An 18,776-nucleotide genomic window follows, 5' to 3' on the forward strand; every position below is an offset into this window, starting at 1 on the left:
ATCAAGGAAAACAAAAAAATTAAGGGAAATTCTAGAACTTAAAAATTGAAAAATTAAAATACCTATCGAAAAATTGAAAAACCGAGAAATCTAAACATCAAAAAATGGAAAAATTGAAGAATCGAAACATTGCAAAATTCCAGAACTGAAATACTGAAAAACTGAAAAATGGAAGGAAAATTGAAAAATCGAAAAAGTGAAAAAATTCAAAACTGAAATCTTGACAAACTGAAAAATGGAAAGAAAATTGAAGATTCGGAAAAGTGAAAAAATCCAAAACTGAAACATTGAAAAATTCAGAAATCGAAAAATTGAAAATTCACAATTGAAGAAAGAATTGAAAAATCGAGAAATAGAGAAATGGGAAAATCAAAAAATCAGTTAATCGAAAAATTGAGAAATCGAAAAATTTAGAAACGTCAAAAATTGAAAACTGAAAAATAAAAAAATTTAAAAGTCGTAAAACTAAAACATCGGAAAATTGAGAAATCGAAAAATGAAGAAATTGGAGAAACCGAAAATATGAAGAATCCAGAAATGGAAGAAACGATAACTTGAAAAATCCCAACAGTAATACGTCGAAAAATTGAGAAATCGAAATCGAGCAAAACTGAAGTATCGTAAAGTTAATAAATTGAAAAACTGAAAATTTAAACAAAAAATCGTATCAAAAACTAAAAATTCAAAAAATCGAGAAATTGAACAATCAAAAAATCAAAACATTGAAATCTCAGTAAGTTGATAAATAGGAAAATTTAAAAAACAAAAATTTTAAAAATCCAAGAATTGAACAACAAAAAAATCTAAGCCTGAAAAATCGAATGATCGAGAACTCAAAATATCAAAGAAAACAAAAAATCTAAAATTTAAAAATTCGACAAATTGAAAAATCATGGAACTGAAAAATCGAAAAGTCGAGATAGTGAGAAATCTAAAAACCTAAAACTTTAAAAAGTGAAAAATTAAAATATCGAAAAATTTAAAAACCGAGAAAACACAATATGTATCAAAAATTTGAAAAATTGAAGAAACGAAATATTGCAAAATTCCAAAGCTGAAATATTGAAAAACCTACAATTGGAAGGAAAATTAAAGAATCGAAACAGTGAAAAAATCCCAAACTGAAACATCGAAAAATTGAGAAATGGAGAAATGGGAAAATCAAAAAAATTGGTCTAAAGAGTTTAGACAGTACTTCCCTCGCTATCGGAAACGTGACGACTGCATGTCTATTATGTTTTTTTTTCGCATTAGATTTCAAAGCATTCGGTTTTGTAGTTCCTGATTAAATCAATAAAATAAATTTGATCATTCATTAAATTTTTTGAGTCAGCCTGTATATCCGAATCCAAAAAATATGAATGGGATGATAAATTAGAGACTCATCATATTTTATACATTTTAGATAGGATTTATTCAGCAAAATTTTGAGGTGACGTCATCAATTTTTTAGAGGGGATAAGTAAATATATTGTGATTAAAACGGTCCTGGTTTAATAACAAAAAAATATTGCTCATCTATGAAACAAGCTCGTTTTAGGCAAAGTATTCATAAAAAAAAATATGTCGTAAAAAAATGTACGTATGCTGGTTGTTGAAAATGATCTCTCGGCAAATGAAAACATATACGAGCACTTTTTTCGAGTAAAGAATGAAGGAAGAAGTTACTGGGCGTAGGGCTTTTTTAAAACACCTCCTTTCTGGGATCAGTAGTAGACACACTTAGCTACTTATACGTGTTAAACAAAAGCTCTATTTTATATATTTTTTATTATTATTATAAATATGTTTATTAGTTTTATTAATTAACAAAGCAAAATATATATTAACAATAATATTACAATGAATTTTTAGTAATCATGTGTATTGAATTCAGGATCCTGAGTGGAGTAAAAATATTATAGTTCCCCAGTTTTAATTCGGTTTTATGATAATACCTCATTGCGTAAAAGTTAATTTCCTTGACAATAGATTACTACGGCTGGCGGCTTGTTATAAAACTGAGTTCCTTGCCATAAATTAGAAAAATCAGCCGAGAACGCTAACAATCAGCTTATGGTAGAGCAGGCGATAAGGGTTTTACCTGGAAAGTCGCTTCCGTAAATTTTAGTGGCGCTCCTATCGGCAAAGTACTGAACTAAAGGCTCAAATTCTGTCGAATTGATACCCATTTTTTCAATAATTGTTAGTTTTTGTTAAAAACTCTGCTAAGCAATAGATCATTAATTTTCCTCTGATATTCTTGTTAAAATTATTCGACGTATTTTGCATTAATTTGTGGTATATTTTGATTTTTATAAACACATTATTATTTAAACCAGTTGTACCACTAACAAACACTTAATGACTCTGCGGCCTGTAAAAAGTGATGTTTTATCCATGTACGAATTTTCAAGCGATTCTATGATGGTTATGACTCAAAAAACTTGAAAATAAAACATACAATGGTGCTTTTTTTACGATATTTCTCAGCCATATTTTTTTAATTGATTGAACTGGTCTCTGCGCTCTAGAATATGAAAAAAACTGCAGTTTGATGTATCATACATCAAACCAAAAAAATGTTATACCTCGTCTAGCGAGTCCCCTTTAGTAGCACCAGGTAGGAACTGAAGTAGGTAGGAAGTATCAATGAGACCAGGGGTCTTTCAATAATTCGTAAATCAAGAGATTTAGTAGTTTCCTAGAACAGTATGTCTGTAATGTCTTAAAAAAGTATATTATTTGTAGATAATTAGGGAAAAATTGTTTTGGTTAAAACTAAAGAAAACATGATTGTTATTCGAAATAAAAATAAATAATATCAAGAACTGTGCTATGTATTAAAAACATTCATTGTAAACTTAGACTATTTTTATGGTTCTGTTCATCTTACTGGTTCAATCAGGTGTACTTAATGTTATGTTAATGTATACAAAATTATGTCTGATATGTGAAAAAGAACCAACGTGTAATAAATAATTAATAAGAAGTCAAAAAATGAAGGTTGAGAATTCATAACGTTCAAACCAATAAATTTTAGTTATTGTCCATTTTATTCTATATCCCGGATTGTTTATGGATTTATGGAAACGTGCAAAGAAGAGGCTGAGAAGCCTAATATTTCTCGCTCCTGGGTACCGACAACAGATATCCCAATTGGTGAAAATGAATTCTATTGTAGGGATGCCGTGTTGAAATTTCATAGTTAAAAAACTACCAATATATTGATTAACCTTTACATTTGGAAAAATACATGTGATCAAAATTTTCTTTTTTCGAAACGTAAACGACTATTTTTAGTCTTCAGCATAACCATATAGTCCCACTGGATGTCCTTCCATGAGTTCATACCAACAGTTTGTACTTTGAAGTTCCTCAGAATCGTCGCAACCGTTACTTTTACCACCATCATTCCAAATTTTAGACCTAAGACAAAGATACAAAAAAAAACAGTGCTGACAATTACGTACCTATACAGTTCCTGGCACCAAAACTGAAAGGAATGTACGAGCAACGATGCCTTTTGCCAACTTCATCATGAAGAAATCGATCTGGATCAAATTTTTCCGGGTCGGGCCACACCTCCGGATCTCTGTGTAGTAGCACTAGAGGAACGATAAGGTTAGAACCGGCAGGGAAAACATAAGGATCTGGAAAAATGAAAAAATATTCTTTGGATCCACCGTCTAAAATGTATTACCGCATTTAATGTCTTCGTCAGCATATCGCAAAATGAAAGGAATTGTGGGAACTAGTCTCAAAATTTCTTTGACAACGCGTTCTAAATAGTCCAGGCGATTGAGCTCTTCCTGAATTGGACTGTTCTCCATGTTTGGCAGTACTGAGACGAGCTCCTGATAAACTCTTTCCTGAAAGAACATCCTTATCGTTGTATTTATATTTTTGCGTGATTTACTTGGATGTCTGAGTAGATTCCTAGAATCGTTAAAACCGTGTTAATTGTGATTGCTGCCGTTTCGCTTGCCGCCATCATCATAAAACTCGTTTCTTCCAAAATTTCTTCACGGGTGATCAGCTTGGTTTGATTTAATTTAGTCAAATTTGGTAAAAATCGCTTACTTTCAATAGTGTCATCTGAAAAAAAAAAACTGCTACCAATCTTGCTGTTTTTAATTCTACAAAATTTTATTTAACTACTGAATGACAATCGTTTAGAAATAAACGTTTATATAACGACAAATTTTAACAAGTATTAAATGACTTATGACTTTATACACACACCATTTCTGTCCTGAAATTCATATGATTTGTATTCTTCTGCTATTATCTGAAAAGACAAAAATAAAACTTAAATTTTGTGACGTAATTAATAAAACCTACGTTTTCAGCAATTTCGTGAGCAGTTTGACAAACCACTTCATGCTCCTTGTGTAAGTTAGACAATTTCCAAAAGAAATCTATTAGAAGCCAAAACGAATGAAATCTCTGTATCAGTATTTCTTCGAATCTGAAATCAAAACTGATAAAAATTGTTAAACTGAAACAAAGACTTACTTCACGGTGATTGAAATAGTACGATGTCGTTCCTTTACCACATGCGGTTTTACGTTGGTTAAAGTTGCTGTTAAAACAATAATAGACAACAATATAACTTGTAATAAGAAAAACAATCTCCTCAAGTTTACCTAAAACTGCATCAAGTGTTTTTTCCCATATGACTCGAAGGAAATCCGTTTGTTCGACGCCTTCTTTGTCATCTAAAAACTTCACTATTTCTTTCGAATAATTGATAAAGATATCATGATACGAATTCAAGATCTTCGAATTAAAAGAGGGATTGATCATTTTTCGATGTTCTTTCCAGATACTAACTGCGAATTTTACAATTTATAACTGTGCCTTAAGGAAATTTTTGTACCTTTTGCAGTCAGCAGGGTGTCTTTCATTATGTCATTGAAATTTTCATAGAAAGGCGACTTGTTTAGAGAGTTTGTTAATATTTTTTCTACATCTGTCGGTCGCGTGGTCGCTATGTACAACTGGGAGCCTACCCAGAATTTGGTAACTGGTCTCCAGGAGTCCATCTTTCCACAAATCAGGTCGAAAAAATCTGATAAATACTTGTCTGTTACATTTCTAAAACTAAATTTTATTACTTACTATCTTTTGTTGCCGACAACAGGAACGCACTTCCCACGAGGGGCACTGAAAATGGTCCAGGAATTTTCCAAGCATGATACAACAACCACCGCTTCTTCCACAGAACCGAAATGATGACAAAAGTTACAGCACAAATAAAAATCCAGATTACCATAGCAAAAGGGGTAAAAACACGACAGCTTCGAAATAATTCGTTTAAGTGGTAACCAGCTTTTAAAACTGTACGCTTGCACTAAACTGGATCTAGTTTCTGTTCAAACGTCAAGGATTCATTGTTTTGCTAAATCACACCACCTAGATAATTACCCACTGTTGTATATTTTGCAATGCTAAAGAAAACCTGTTTTAAAATCAAATTTCCAAGGAATTTCACAGAGGGTATGAATACTTGCTTACTAATGTAAATACATGATGAGATATATGGTTTTAAAAAAACTATAGGGTTGCTGGAATGTATGCAAACGGTTAAATATCTTGAGAATAAAATTTTGTAGTGAGTTAATGAAAATTTCTGGACGAATCCTACCAATCGGTCTATTGATATACAAAACGCAGCAAAACTTATTTCCATAGAGTATGAACTGGAGATACGTAAAACAGTTCAACCTTCACCCATGTTTTCAGTACCAATTAGGGGATAGCGCCTCTCGGACTTTTAGAACGAACTTTTGTAAAGTGCTAAAATTGGCGGGCAAACGCCCCTTTTAAAGTAGGTTATAGTTACTTTATTGACACAAATTTTTACAAAAAAAACAACCATTTTCCGTGTTTGTATTGTAAGAGAATTGAAAGATAATTTTTTTATATAAAAGAAAAGTTAAAAAATCGATACATTGACTAGCATTATATACATTTGGAAAAATGCATGTGATCAAAATTTTCTTTTTTCGAAACGTAAACGACTATTTTTAGCCTTCAGCACAACCATATATTCCCACTGGATGTCCTTCCATGATTTCATACCGACAGTTCGTACTTCGAATTTCCTCAGCATCGTCGCAACCATTATTTTTACCAGCATCATTCCAAATCTTAGACCTAAGACAAAGTAAAAAAAAATACCAGTGCTGGTAAATACAGACCTATACAGTTTCTGGCACCAAAACTGAAAGGAATATAGGAACAACGATGCCTTTTTGCAACTTCATCAGAGAGAAACCGATCTGGATCAAATTTTTCCGGCTCAGGCCAGACGTCCGGATTTTTGTGTAGTAGCACTAGAGGAACGATAAGATTAGAGCCGACAGGGAAAACGTAAGGATCTGTAAACACGAAAAATGTATTCTTTGAATCCATCTTCTAAAATACATTACCGCATTTAATGTCTTCGTCGGCATATCGCAAAATGAAAGGAACTGTGGGAACTAGTCTCAAGGTTTCTTTAATGACGCGTTCTAAATAATCCAGACGATTGAGCTCTTCCTGAGTTGGACTGTTTTCCATGTTTGGCAGAACTGAGACGAGTTCTTGATAAACTCTTTCCTAAAAGAACATCTTTATCGTTGTATTAATGTTTTTGCATAATTTACTTGAATGTCTGAGTAAATTCCTAAAAACGTTAAAATCGTGTTGATTGTGGCTGCTGCCGTTTCGCTTGACGCTATAAGCATCAAACACGTTTCATCCATAATTTCTTCATGGGTGATCTGCTTGGTTCGATTCAATTTAGTCAAATTTGTTAGAAATCGCTTACTTTGAATAGTATCATCTGAAAATAGAACCAATAGGCTTTGATATTTTTTCTTTAAGTTGGATAAACTGATTTGATGATTTAGTTTTTTGTCTGTCAGTAGTCTGATTCACATTTGCTTTCAGCTGGATTGCCACATTTCTACTTCATTTATTAGATCAGAACTATTAGACGCAATTTTTTAATGAAGCAAACAAATATTTTAACTTTGTCAGCATAGATAATTTGTCATTGTGACAGATTCACAGATCATTGCGACATTATTTAAAAAGAAAGCGCCTACAATAGTTTTACTACAACAAAAAATTGCAATAAACAGATTTTTTTGCAGTTTCGAAAAGACAGGCCCGATCTTTCTTTCGAAGAAGTAACTATGAGGGTCTCGAACATGTTTTCTGTAATGTAAAAATTCGCTGTAAAATATTTTTTAATTTTATTTCTCATAGATGGTAACAACTGTGGCGAAAATTTTCATCAACAGGAGACCAAAATTTAAAAACATCACTATCTGGCAAGCGAAAACCAACGAATTTATTTACAAATTATATATTTCGGAAAGACCTCTGCAACGACAAATTTGGCAACTTAATGAAAAAAACGAATATTTCACTTTAGATACTCTTTTGGCATATTCTTGGGAACAGTTGGAATTTAAAGGGGGGCGAACCACATTATACAAAATTCTTAAGTCAATGGGTTATAAACACGGGGAAGTAAATGGTCGCTAAATTCTATGTGAACAAAAACATCTCGTTGCAGCCAAAATTACTTTTTTGAGAACATATTTAGTTTCTAAAATCTTGCGAAAATTTGACTTTCGTGTATTTGGATGAAACATGGATCTATCAAAATGGTTCGTCCATTCGTCGCTGGGTGCACGGTACTGATCTAAAAAGCAATCCCACCAAAATTAAAAGTGAAGGATCAAGGTTTACTATTCTCCACGCGGATCGGCCAGAATGTTTATATTTCTGGCATATTTTTTAACCTTTAATTTAATAAAACATAACCTAACAAAAAAAGTTCAGGGAATTTTTATTCTCTGCATCGAATGCCAACAAACTCACTAGATTTTCATGGCCAACCCTACTATATAAAGATCGTGAACGAATAATAACAATCCAGTTGTTCTCGTTTCTTCAAAATTTTATTGACTGACTGTTCAAAAGGAAACGTTTATATAACGACAAATTTTAGGAAATAGTAAATGAGTAATGGTTTTAAACACATACCATTTATGTCATCGGAATCATATTGTTTCTTTTCTTGTAATAATATCTGAAAGACAAAAATTAAAATAAAAATTTTTGTGACTTAACTAAACGTACGTTTTCGAGAAATGCGTGACCAATTTGACAAACCTCTTTATGCTCCTTGTGATTTCTTTTGGATAATTTCCAAAAGAAATCTACGAGAAGCCAAAACGTATGAAATCTCTGTATAAGTATTTCTTCGAATCTAAATTCAAAATCAATAACAACTTTTATACAAAAAGAAATACTTACTTCACGGTAACTGTAATGAAACGTCGTCGTTCCTTTATCACTTGCGGGTTTACGGTAGTTAAAGTTGCTGTTAGAAGAATAGTGGTTAACAATATTACTTGCAATAATAAAAACAATATCGTTTAAATGAGTAATAAGCGAAATAATTCAATTAATTTAGACCATTGCAAACTCGCTAATGTTTTTTACCTAAAGCTGCATCAAGTGTTTTTTCCCAAATGACTGGAAGAAGATTAGTTTGTTCTACACCTTCTAAGTCACTCAAATACTTCACCATTTCAGTTGAATAACTAACAAATGTATCATGAAACGAATTCAAGATCTTCAAATTAAACGAGGGATTGATCATTTTGCGATGTTCTTTCCAGATACTGACTACGAATTTTACAATTTGTCAGTGTTCGCTTATGACATTTTTTTACCTTTTGATGTCAGTAGGCTGTGTTTCATTGCATCGTTAAAATTCTCATAGAAAGGTGACTTGTTTAGACAATTTGTTAAAATTTTGTCTACATCTGCCGGTCTCGTGGTAGCTATGTACAACTGTGAGCCTACCCATGTTTTAATAACCGGCCTATAGGAATCCAGATTTCGATAAACTACTTCAAAAAAACCTGAAAAATATTTTTTGTGCCACAAACAAATTTTTGTCGCACGCACGGTTTTAGGTGAGGAGTGCGACAAAATAAATTCCGACGTTTCTCAACCGGAAAAAGGAAATTTTCTTACTTACTGTCTTTTGTTGCAGACAACAGGTACGCACTTCCCACCAAGGGCACCGAGAACGGTCCAGGAATTTTCCAAGCATGATACAACAGCCATCGTTTCTTCCAAAGAATCGAAATGATAATAAAAATTACAGAAATAATGAAAATCCAGGTCATCATAGCAAAAGGAGTAAGCGGAGGACAGTTTTCAAATAAAGCGAATTGCTACCAGCTTTTAAAATTATACCCTTGGACTAAACCGATTTAGTTTTTGTTCAAACGTCAATGACTAATTGTTGTTAGATAATACGAAGTAGATTATTACGCACTGGTGTTGACTTGCATTACAGAAAAACCTGTTACAAAATTAAGTTTTCAATAATAATAATAATATTGTTACGAGGAACGGGTATTTAGAATCGGCGTAGGTTAAACTGTACAATTTATTTCTTATTAGTAACTCAAATTCACACGATTATGTAGAAAAATATTTCTGCCGCAACTTGTCTGGATTTTCTCGACACTCGCTGGACTTGACTTGTTGACTGAGTGATCCTCGTTCGGCTCCTGACTGTTGATGACACTATCATCGCCGCACCTACCAGAAAGCTCCCGACAACCCATAGGCGTCGTACCGGGGCGGCGTATGGGTTTATTTCGTAACAATATAATAAGATACAGGGTTTCTATAAATGATTATAGGGTCGCAGTAGGTCATGTAAACGTGCCGCCTTTTCGATTTGAACTCTACTAAATGCCCAAGGACGCATGACAACGACTCTCGGACTTTTAGAACGGACTTTTTTAAAGTGCTAAAATTGGCGCGCAGACGTGGCCCTTAGAGGAGGTTATTGTTGCTTTATTGATACAAATTTTTACAAAAAAAGGGTGACAACCATTTTCCGTGTAAGACAATTGAAAGATAATTCTTTCATATAAAAACAAGTTAAAAACTACCGATATATTGATTATCCTTTACATTTGGAAAATTACATGTGATCAAAATTTTCTTTTTTCGAAACGTAAACGACTATTTTTAGTCTTCAGCATAACCATATAGTCCCACTGTATGTCCTTCCATGAGTTCATACCAACAGTTCGTACTTTGAAGTTCCTTAGAATGGTCGCAACCGTTACTTTTACCAGCATCATTCCAAATTTTAGACCTAAGACAAAAATACAGAAAAAACAGTGCTGACAAATACGTACCTATACAGTTCCTGGCACCAAAACTGAATGGAATGTACGAACAACGATGCCTTTTCCCAACTTCTTCATGAAGAAACCGATCTGGATCAAATTTTTCCGGGTCGGGCCACACCTGCGGATCTCTGTGTAGTAGAACTAGCGGAACGACAAGGTTAGAACCGGCAGGGAAAACATAAGGATCTGGAAACACGAAAAGTGGATTTTTTGGAACAATCTTCTAAAATATATTACCGCATTTAATATCTTCGTCAGCATATCGCAAAATGAAAGGAATTGTGGTAATTAGTCTCAAAGTTTCTTTAACAACGCGTCCTAAATAATCCAGACGATTGATCTCTTCCTGAGTTGGACTGTTCTCGATGTTTGGCAGAACTGAGACGAGTTCCTCGTAAACCCTTTCCTAAAAGAACAACTTTGTCGTGATAGAATTCTTTATCGTGATAGTATTGTTTTTGGGTAATTTACCTGGATGTCTGAGTAGATTCCTAAAATCGTTAAAACCGTGTTGATTGTGATTGCTGCCGTTTCGCTTGCCGCCATCATCATAAAACTCGTTTCCTCGAAAATTTCTTCACGGGTGATCTGCTTGGTTCGATTTAAGTTCGTCAAATTTGGTAGAAATCGCTTACTTTCAATCGTTTCTACAAAATTTGATTTATTGAGTGACAATCGTTTAAAAATAAACTTTTATATAACGTTTAATTTTACGAAATAGTGACTTTATACACGTACCATTTCTGTCTTCGGATTCATATGATTTGTATTCTTCTGCTATTATCTGAACAACAAAAACAAAAGTTAAATTTTTGTAAGATAATCAAAAAAACCTACATTTTCGGCAATTTCGTGAGCAGTTTGACAAACCACTTTATGCTCCTTGTGTAAGTTAGACAATTTCCAAAAGAAATCTATTAGAAGCCAAAACGAATGAAATCTCTGTATAAGTATTTCTTCGAATCTGAAATCAAAATTGATAAAACTGTTAAACAGAAACAAAGACTTACCTCACGGTGATTGAAATAGTACGATGTCGTTCCTTTACCACATGCGGTTTTACGTTGGTTAAAGTTGCTGTTAAAAAAATAATAGACAACAATATAGCTTGTAATTATAAATACAATCTCGTCACGTTTAAGTGAGTGAAAGTGAAATAATTAAGTATGCGCAAAATCTAAGCAACGAAAATAATAAAAAACAGAATAATTTACATAAATTTGTTTAATCTTAGCAAACTCGCCAAAGTTGTTTACCTAAAGCTGCATCAAATGTTTTTTCCCATATGACTCGAAGGAAATCAGTTTGTTCGACGCCTTCTTTGTCATCTAAAAACTTCACCATTTCTTTCGAATAATTGACAAAGATATCATGATACGAATTCAAGATCTTCGAATTAAAAGAGGGATTGATCATTTTTCGATGTTCTTTCCAGATACTAACTGCGAATTTTACAATTTATGACTGTGAGTTAAGGAAATTTTTGTACCTTTTGAAGTTAGCAGGGTGTCTTTCATTATGTCATTGAAATTCTCGTAGAAAGGTGACTTGTTTAGACAGTTTGTTAATATTTTTTCTACATCTGTCGGTCGCGTGGTCGCTATGTACAACTGGGAGCCTACCCAGAATTTGGTAACTGGTCTCCAGGAGTCCAGCTTTCCACAAATCAGGTCGAAAAAATCTGATAAATAAATGTGTGTTATATTTCTTCTTTCGATAGTAATTTAAATAAAAAAAACTAAATTTTATTACTTACTATCTTTTGTTGCCGATAACAGGAACGCACTTCCCACGAGGGGCACTGAGACAGGTCCAGGAATTCTCCAAGCGTGATATAACAACCATCGTTTTTTCCAAAGAACCGAAATGGTGATAATAATCACACAAAGAACGAAAATCCAGATTAGCATAGCAAAAGTAGTAAACACACGACAGTTTTTAAGCAATTTATTTTCAGAACGATACTCTTGACCTACCTAACTGCATTTAATTTAACTTCTTGAATCAAAAATTCAATGTTACTAAACCAAAAAACTGGATATAATGGTTGCTTTTACTTGCGTCATCGGTGCGAACCTGTTCCAAAAGTATTTTTCCAGAAAATATTGCACAACATCTGAATGATTATTAATTAGAGTCTATGCAAAATGTTTACTGCATGCATATATGGCATATTTTGCTATTTTATAGTATATTTTTCACATATTTTCAATAATAGGTACAATATAGCAATACTTTCCGTACTGTGAACACTTATATTTGTGATATTTAAACTTTGTATTTTATACACCGGAAAAGAAGAATAAATTTGACTTATCATTTTTGGTTAAAAAATTTTGCGATTTTAAGTATCGTACTCATTTATTTATTTTTAATTCAATTTGAAGTTTACAGAGAGGATACACCTATATTAACTACAAACATAATAAGTATGAAAAACAAAAACACAGTTCAAGATTGCTGGTCAAAAAACACATCTAACAATTTTTTAAATATATTCATTGATGGAGCATTTACTGCTTCCTCTGGTAAATCATTCCACATATTAATAACTCGGTTAGACCAAAAGTGAAGTGCTCTAAATTGTGGTTTCAAAATTTTTTGGGAATGACCACGAAGCTGCGGAGTTTTATTTAAATCAAAAAGATTGACACTGGACAAATCCCTGAAAGTGTGAAGGCTTGAGGAACTCCGTTTGGGACCGGTTGACTTTCACACAAAAATGTTCAAGTTTCAAAGGAAGTCATGTATCTGAATAGTGGAAAATGTAAATTAAATTGTATTAAAAAAGATCCTTAGTAAGCTCCTAAGGACTAATTAATAGTGTCTCCGATCTTGGTGTAACATTCAATTAATATTAATAGTTGTAATCTTGCGTTTTTACTAGCAGTGGAAAACTGGATTTTCCCATTTATATCACAATTTTTTATAACTGCATGGAAGACCATTACGAATATGACACAAGACGCTACATAAACAAAACAAATTCATTACTATCATTAAATTTGGAAGACGGAGGCAAAATATTTGTGTAAACAAAAAAGTTTAACCGGTATTTCTAGTTTTTTGAGTTTGTCGAAACAATCGCGGGACAACCGTTTTGATATCTTAATGTGAGGTCGGTTTCATTTAAAATGTCCAAAATAGGATGAGACTGTACTTGTGATTTATCATTCCATTCATATTTTTTAGTTTTGCTTATAGGGAGTGTCTCAAAAAAATTAATCACTGTGTCAATTTATTTTACTGATTGAATCAAGACTTGCAAAACTGAATTTTGAAATATTGCAGACGTTTTGAAGTTACTGTTTGACATGGTACGTTTTTAGTCAAAATATATCTGTTTATCAAGCCCAAAAACTTGATGACGTCATCTCAAGATTTTGCCGAATAAATCCTATCTAAAATGTGCAAATATCATCAATATATTTTCGTAATTTATCATTGCATTCATATTTTTTAGATTTGCTTTTACAGTGACTCAAAAAAATGTATGGATCAGTCAATTTATTTTAGAGAATAATTCAAGAGTTGCAGAAATGACATAATTAATATAATTCATAATGTTAAATATGATAACTATTAATATATGATAATTAAACCGAAATCCATTTTCCTAAGAACACGAGGTTAGCAAAAACAAATTAGTTTGTTTAAACGTTGTTAAATTAACCCCGAAAATGTACAATTTCTGATCTACAATATGAAAAATAATTTTTGTAATCTCATCGTGACGTACGATGACGTCACTGTCACGTGAGCTATCTGATAAAAGGTCACCTTTTCGCTCCTCCGTGTTCAGTTTTAATTCCGGTTTGGTGGCAGCAACATCGGAGCTCCATTTTGGGTTAAAAGTAGCACGTGTTCGCGAATTTTTAACTTTTTGTTAATACACATTAGCGAAAATGTTGTGTTAAGTGCTGTGAACACGAAGAAAAGTGGATATTTTTCCAAAAATGCCCGATTTTTTTTAAATTAATTGTTAATAACATGCATTCAGCACTGATAAAGTACGGCTTTAGAATATACAAAGTACTGCGTTCATAATTCACAAAATACCGTATGCATCATTCTTAAACTACTTATTAACTATTTCTTAATGCAGTTTTCAAATATTCTCCAAAATTACAGTTTATCGCTAGTTTCTGAATCGCCATGTAATGATAATTGTCTTAGTATTAAAACTAGAATTATTTAGCGGTATGAATTAATAAACGGTTACTTTTACTAAAATAAATAAAAAAACATAACGAATTTTCTATTGTATATCGCATTTTATTGACACAAACCATAAAAAATCAATTGCAGAAGTTCGAAGGACCGAAGGATAACAACCATGTTCGCATTTATATTCTAACGTCTTTATTATAATAATTACAAAACTACCGATGCATTAATTAATTACGTCCTTTCCGGCCTTGTATCCAAAATAGCTATATATTAGTTGTACAATATCTGATTAATTATTTGATTTTTTAGCACTTTATTCCCACTAACTGTAATAAATTTAATTCCTTCTTGATATATTGAAGGGGCTCGCGTATCGTATCCTTTTTAATAATAATTACAGACCTGAGTTATATGATCAAAATTTTGCTAAAATAGGTCTTGGTAATAATAAATTAATAGTGAATACATTAGAAACCACTTCTCATGCCAGTCTGTTAAATATGCATTTTTATGCAATTAATTTTTTATCATTTGCGTCAATAACGATTTTTGTTTATTTTAGTGAAAATAACCGTTTATATCTTTTTTTAATATGTACTAAGAAAATTATAAAAACTGTAATTTTGAAAACGGCATTAAGAAATAAATTTGTTTTTGGTTTTAAAAGTAATAGGCACTGAGAAAAAAAAAACAAACAAAACAAAAATGAAAATCCAGATTAGCATAGCAAAAGTAGCAAATACACGACAGTTTTTAAGAAACTCGCTTTTAAAATGATATTCTTTTACCTACCAAACCTTATCTAATATATCTTCATGGATCAACGATTCAATGTTACTGGACCAAAAAACTAGATATAGTGCGACATCGATGTGAACCTGTTCCAGAAGTGCGTATTCAACGAATTTGCCAAAACATCTGAAAGGTTATTATGTTTTTTTTGCACTTTATGCCTATTAGCTGTTACTATTTCTCACCATATACGTGTAAATTTCTATTCTGAAATGTTCATTAAACTGTATTAAATTTTTATTTTATTAAATTTGTAATTTTGACATAACAGTGACAACTAGGAAGACTTTAGTGCTTTAACAATAATAACTGATTCTCAATATGGTTTTATCAAAGGTCGATCAACATCGACGATTTAAAAATGTTTAGACGAAGAACTTGCCTCGATGACTGTTTACTTCTTCAAAATGACATTGATGCATTCTATCACTGGTGTTTAAGTAATAGTCTTTCTGTTAACTTTGACAAATGTCGTAATATGTCCCTTATAACAATGATTAATTTCCAAGTTAACTGTCCTCAGCTTTCGAAGCAGTTAAACTTAATAATAGTATACTGAAAAAGATTTAAAAAGTGCAAAATGTAGTAGAAACATCTGAGCTCGAAATTCACTTTGTATTAATTTAAATAAATTACTTTAATAACATTTTTATCATATCAACAATTATTTAAATTACCTAGTACGGGTTTAAATAGAGGCCACCTTCGGGAACGAGTTAATCGAGTGTAGTCCAAACCACGAGAGGTGAATTCAGTGGAACCGAGTCCAACGAGTGTCGAGAAAACCCAGTGAAGAAGAATAGTTTGTACAGAATCGAGTTATTAAGAAATAAATTGTTGAATTTTACCCACGCCGATTTTAATTCACCGATCAACGTAACAATATTAACAAAAAAAGTCAAAGATTAGAGTTACATGGTTTTTTAAATATCAAACACTAACAATTATTTTCAACTCTACACAATGTGATATCTCATGATTAAATAGAAAGAAAAAAGTGTTTCCCCTCATACAAATGGATAAAGTGAGCTGACACATGCACCGAGTGCATGTGATCAAAATTTTCTTTTTTCGAAACGTAAACGACTATTTTTAGCCTTCAGCATAACCATATAGTCCCACTGCATGTCCTTAAATGATTTCATACCAACAGTTTGTAGTTTGAAGTTCCTCAGAATCGTCGCAACCATTATTTTCACCTCCATCATAGCAAATCTTAGACCTAAGACAAAGTTACCATAAAATACCACTGCTGGTAAATACAGACCTATACAGTTTCTGGCACCAAAACTGAAAGGAATGTAGGAACAACGATGTCTTTTCGCAACTTCATCAGGGAGAAACCGATCTGGATCAAATTTTTCCGGCTCGGGCCACACGTCCGGATCTCTGTGTAGTAGCACCAGGGGAATGACAAGGTTAGAGCCGGCAGGGAAAACATAAGGATCTGGAAACACGAAAAATGTATTGTTTGGATCGACCTTCTAAAATATATTACCGCATTTAATGTCTTCGTCAGCATATCGCAAAATTAAAGGAATTGTGGGAACTAGTCTCAAAGTTTCTTTAACAACGCGTTCTAAATAATTGAGACGATTGAGTTCTTCCTGAGTTGGACTCTTCTCCATGTCTGGCAGAACTGAGACCAGTTCCTGATAAACTCTTTCCTAAAAGAGCACTTTTATCGTTATATTAATATTTTTCGTGATTTACCTGAATGTCTGAGTAGATTCCTAAAATCGTTAAAACAGTGTTGACTGTGAGTGCTGACGTTTCGCTTGCTACTGTAATCATAAAATTCGTTTCTTCTAAAATTTCTTCACGGGTGATCTGCTTGGTTCGATTTAATTTAGTCAAATTTGGTAGAAATCGCTTACTTTCGATAGTGTCATCTGAAAAAAAAAACTGTTAACAATCGTTAAAAAAAATAAATAAATAGTAAATGACTTATGACTTTATACACATACCATTTCTGGCTTCGGTTTCATATGACATGTATTCTTCTGCTATTATCTGAAAGACAAAAATAAAAGTTAAAATTTTGTGATATAATTAATAAAACGTACGTTTTTGGCAATTTCGTGAGAAGTTTCACAAAGGATTTTGTGCTCCTTGTGTAAGTTGGATAATTTCCAAAAGAAATCTATGAGAAGCCAAATCGTATGAAATCTCTGTATAAGTATTTGTTCGTATCTGAAATCAAAATTGATAAAAACTGTTAAACAGAAACACAGACTTACCTCACGGTGATTGAAATAATACGTTGTCGTTTCTTCACCACATGCGGTTTTACATTGGTCAAAGTTGCTGTAAAAACAAGCTCAGCACGTTTAAGTGTAAATTAAGTATGCGCAAATCTAAGCAAAAAAATGTACCTAAGTAACGAAAACAATAAAAAGCAGAATAATTTACATAACTGTTTAGATTTACGCATAAATTTGTTTAAATCTTAGCAAACTCGCCAAAGTTGTTTACCTAAAGCTCCATCAACTGTTTTTTCCCAAATAACTCGAAGGAAATCCGTTTGTTCGACGCCTTCTTTGTCATCTAAAATCTTCACCATTTCTCTTGAACATTTAACAAAGGTATCATGATACGAATTCAAGATTTTCGAATTAAAAGAGGGATTGATCATTTTCCGATGTTCTTTCCAGATACTTCCTGCGAATTTTACAATTTTTTTGGCTGTTCGTTAAAGAAATTTTAGTACCTTTTGAAGTCAGCAGTGTGTCTTTCATTATGTCGTTAAAATTGTCACAGAAAGGTGACCTGTTTAGACAGTTTGTTAATATCTTTTCTACATCTGTCGGTCGCGTGGTCGGTATGTACAACTGGGTGCCTACCCAGAATTTGGTAACTGGTCTCCAGGAGTCCATCTTTCCACAAACCAGGTCAAAAAAATCTGATAAATACTTGTCTGTTACATTTCTAAAACTAAATTTTATTACTTACTATCTTTTGTTGCCGATAACAGGAACGCACTTCCCACGAGGGGCACTGAGTATGGTCCAGGAATTTTCCAAGCATGATACAACAACCACCGCTTTTTCCAAAGAACCAAAATGATGACAAAAATTACAGCACAAATAAAAATCCAGATTTCCATAGCAAAAGGAGTAAACACACGGCAGCTTTAAAATAATTTATTTAAGTGGCAACCAGCTTTTAAAACTGTACGCTTGTAAACTGGATCTAGTTTCTAATCAATCGTCAAGGATTCATTGTTTTGCTAGATCATACCAGTTAGATAATTATCCACTGTGGAAAAGTTTGCAATGCTAAAGAAAACCTGTTGTAAAATTAAGTTTTCAAGGAATTTCACAGAGGGCATGGGCGCCGGCAGGATTATTTGCAGGGGGGTGCACCCATATATTATAGGATATAGTATATTTGCTCCATTTTCGAACTGAATCTGGGGATGAAATTTTAAAAAATCATTTAGAGTCAGGAGCAAGAAACTCTTTGTATATATCGCATCAAATTCAAAATGAATTGATTGAAATTTGTTCTGATGTTCTGAAGAGTAAAATAATTGAGGAGGTGAATCAGGCAAACGTTTTTTAGGTGTTGGCTGATGAGACTGCTATCGATTGGATTTCGGTATTT

At 32.6% G+C, this 18,776-nt stretch overlaps 3 protein-coding genes across 5 annotated transcripts; all 3 read right to left on the minus strand.

Annotated features, from left to right (window-relative positions):
• Positions 1 to 3,221: 3,221 nt before the first annotated feature.
• Positions 3,222 to 9,183, minus strand: LOC135130910 (cytochrome P450 4C1-like). 3 transcript variants are annotated; one of them, XM_064058372.1, is made up of 10 exons: positions 9,032 to 9,183; positions 8,721 to 8,912; positions 8,488 to 8,673; positions 8,299 to 8,365; positions 8,122 to 8,251; positions 8,026 to 8,071; positions 6,633 to 6,811; positions 6,417 to 6,585; positions 6,186 to 6,365; positions 3,222 to 3,408 (listed from the first exon to the last, which is right to left on the minus strand). In XM_064058372.1, exons 1-10 carry the CDS (start codon positions 9,180 to 9,182, stop codon positions 3,242 to 3,244), a joined length of 1,467 nt encoding a protein of 488 aa, XP_063914442.1. In that variant the 5' UTR covers position 9,183; the 3' UTR covers positions 3,222 to 3,241. The 3 variants fall into 3 exon arrangements, with proteins under 3 accessions (XP_063914442.1, XP_063914443.1, XP_063914441.1); XM_064058373.1 differs by lacking the exons at positions 6,186 to 6,365; positions 6,417 to 6,585; positions 6,633 to 6,811; ... (4 more) ...; positions 8,721 to 8,912; positions 9,032 to 9,183 and adding exons at positions 3,453 to 3,632; positions 3,683 to 3,836; positions 3,899 to 4,077; ... (4 more) ...; positions 4,862 to 5,053; positions 5,104 to 5,325; XM_064058371.1 differs by lacking the exons at positions 6,186 to 6,365; positions 6,417 to 6,585; positions 6,633 to 6,811; ... (4 more) ...; positions 8,721 to 8,912; positions 9,032 to 9,183 and adding exons at positions 3,453 to 3,632; positions 3,683 to 3,851; positions 3,899 to 4,077; ... (4 more) ...; positions 4,862 to 5,053; positions 5,104 to 5,325.
• A 768-nt stretch (positions 9,184 to 9,951) lies between these two features.
• LOC135130931 (cytochrome P450 4C1-like) lies at positions 9,952 to 12,219 on the minus strand. Its single transcript, XM_064058400.1, has 10 exons — positions 11,965 to 12,219; positions 11,698 to 11,889; positions 11,465 to 11,650; positions 11,219 to 11,285; positions 11,046 to 11,172; positions 10,947 to 10,992; positions 10,680 to 10,855; positions 10,446 to 10,614; positions 10,215 to 10,394; positions 9,952 to 10,171 (listed from the first exon to the last, which is right to left on the minus strand). The coding sequence occupies exons 1-10, from the start codon at positions 12,116 to 12,118 to the stop codon at positions 10,005 to 10,007; spliced, it is 1,464 nt and encodes a 487-aa protein (XP_063914470.1). The 5' UTR covers positions 12,119 to 12,219; the 3' UTR covers positions 9,952 to 10,004.
• A 3,804-nt stretch (positions 12,220 to 16,023) lies between these two features.
• On the minus strand, positions 16,024 to 18,329 carry LOC135130909 (cytochrome P450 4C1-like). The gene is made up of 10 exons (XM_064058369.1): positions 18,123 to 18,329; positions 17,881 to 18,072; positions 17,646 to 17,831; positions 17,411 to 17,477; positions 17,237 to 17,363; positions 17,138 to 17,183; positions 16,884 to 17,062; positions 16,669 to 16,837; positions 16,438 to 16,617; positions 16,024 to 16,392 (listed from the first exon to the last, which is right to left on the minus strand). Exons 1-10 carry the CDS (start codon positions 18,274 to 18,276, stop codon positions 16,226 to 16,228), a joined length of 1,467 nt encoding a protein of 488 aa, XP_063914439.1. The 5' UTR covers positions 18,277 to 18,329; the 3' UTR covers positions 16,024 to 16,225.
• Between the last annotated feature and the right edge of the window lie 447 nt (positions 18,330 to 18,776).

The sequence above is a fragment of the Zophobas morio genome, unplaced genomic scaffold, assembly GCF_036711695.1.
Source record: "Zophobas morio isolate AGI-343-1 ecotype UQ-CSIRO unplaced genomic scaffold, CSIRO_AGI_Zmor_V1 ptg000018l, whole genome shotgun sequence".
In the NCBI taxonomy this organism is placed as follows: Eukaryota; Metazoa; Arthropoda; class Insecta; order Coleoptera; family Tenebrionidae; genus Zophobas; species Zophobas morio.